This window comes from Mastomys coucha, unplaced genomic scaffold, assembly GCF_008632895.1.
Source record: "Mastomys coucha isolate ucsf_1 unplaced genomic scaffold, UCSF_Mcou_1 pScaffold21, whole genome shotgun sequence".
Taxonomy (NCBI): Eukaryota; Metazoa; Chordata; class Mammalia; order Rodentia; family Muridae; genus Mastomys; species Mastomys coucha.
The window spans coordinates 141,117,109-141,118,707 of NW_022196904.1; the positions used below are offsets into that span (position 1 = coordinate 141,117,109).

Consider the following 1,599-nt stretch of genomic DNA (forward strand, 5'->3'; position numbering starts at 1 on the left):
GATTGTTTTTAAAACTTTTATTTATGTATTTATTTCTTGTGTAAGCTGTGTGTGTTTGTGTGTGTGTGTGTGTGTGTGTTGAGCTGAGGATGACACACATGCCAGGCAAATGCTATTTCTCTGAGCTGCATGACCAGCTCCAGCTCTTAGCCTTCTCTCCAATGGCCAGGCCTGGCCAGGAGTTCAGCTCAGTCTTCTAAGCAAGCTGGAACATCAGACCCTCTCCTCCTCAGCTCCTTGCTCCTCCTGACTCTTATCGCCACTCCACCTGCATGCTTGGAGGCCCCTCCCCCATGAGCTCTAGACACCGCCCCCCCATATGCTCCTCACCTTCCCAGCCCTCTTACCTATAGAGTCCACGGATGGAATAGTAGAGGAACATGAAGATAAGGAATTCTCCATACAGCAGCTTGTAGATGCTGCCTCGCCAGCACAGGAGGAGGCAGGAGAACGAACCGAGGCGGGCATTGGCTACTTTGTTTGTGTAGGTGATAGTCATGGCTTGGCACTGGGCAGTGGTAGGTGGGCTTCGGTCCTGGTGGGCAGGCAGAGAGTGATGTGGGAACGGATAGGAGTCAAAGACTAGGTTCTGATCTTGGATTTGCATGAGTTTAGTCCTGCCTTACCCTGGGCCTCTGTTTTCTAGCCTGGGACACAGAAGGCAGGTCTGTAATTGCCACATATCCTTGATTTTGTATGATGGCAAGGGCAGTAGCAGCATTCACTCAGAGCTCAGGGCTTCAGAGCCAGACAGCATGAGCTCCCAGCCCATTTTCCTCAGTTTCCTCAATCATATCGGAGTGAATAGCTCAGTGACCTAGGCTAGCACTGCTCACCACCGTGTTCCCATCCCCAGCACAGAGCCTGGCAAGAGGGAATGCCCTACTGATAGTTAACTGAATGGTGACCTCCAAGGCCATCCACCCACCTCGGGGGAATGGATGCTTTTCCTGAGGTCAACCCATAGCTCACTTCTAGGTCCTCTCCTAGGAAAAATGTCCCCAGCCATCCTACTGGAAGCCATGCCTCAGTTGTCACTAGCAGCATCTTCCCCATGTGCTCGATCCTTCTACATGGTGCTGTTTCTACTTGAATCTGTGTGCCACGGGACACTCCTGATTATCCTTTCTCTTCTCCTTTCTCTTCTCCCACCAAAAGCTCTTAGCGTGTTCTCAGCGTAGATGTACAATAAAAACGGATTAAACCAGTGATCGACTACCCCATTCCTACCATGCCAATGCCACCACAAACCAGCTGTTGTCTCTGTGCCTGCACACAAAATTCATTCCTACCTCAGGGCCTTTGCACAGACATACAGAGCCCACATCTCCCGCATGTGCTAGTGATGTGTGCCCATCACTCCTGCATACATAAGCACATGTGTCCATACCTAAAAGCCCTCAAAGCCCCCAGTCCTGTCCACCTGGGGCAGCCCCTGCTCACAGGTAAGCTTCTAGCAGTTCAGGTGACCCCATAAAAGCTCTGACCACTAGGCTGATGGGACTCTCTGAGACCCTGAGGCAAGTACCCTTGACCATACTTGGAGTCTGGCACTGCCCACCTACATAAGTGCCTACATCAGTTATCACCTGACTTTTT

General features: G+C 51.2%; 1 protein-coding gene across 2 annotated transcripts in view; it reads right to left on the reverse strand.

The window, feature by feature from the left end:
- Positions 1 to 1,599, reverse strand: part of Best1 (bestrophin 1) — a 16,216-nt gene that overhangs the window by 11,556 nt on the left and 3,061 nt on the right. For both annotated transcript variants that reach the window (XM_031389642.1, XM_031389643.1), the window contains exon 2: positions 348 to 535. In XM_031389642.1, the coding sequence (XP_031245502.1) occupies positions 348 to 499 (152 nt within the window). In that variant the 5' untranslated portion in view covers positions 500 to 535. The remainder of the gene's footprint in view (positions 1 to 347; positions 536 to 1,599) is intronic.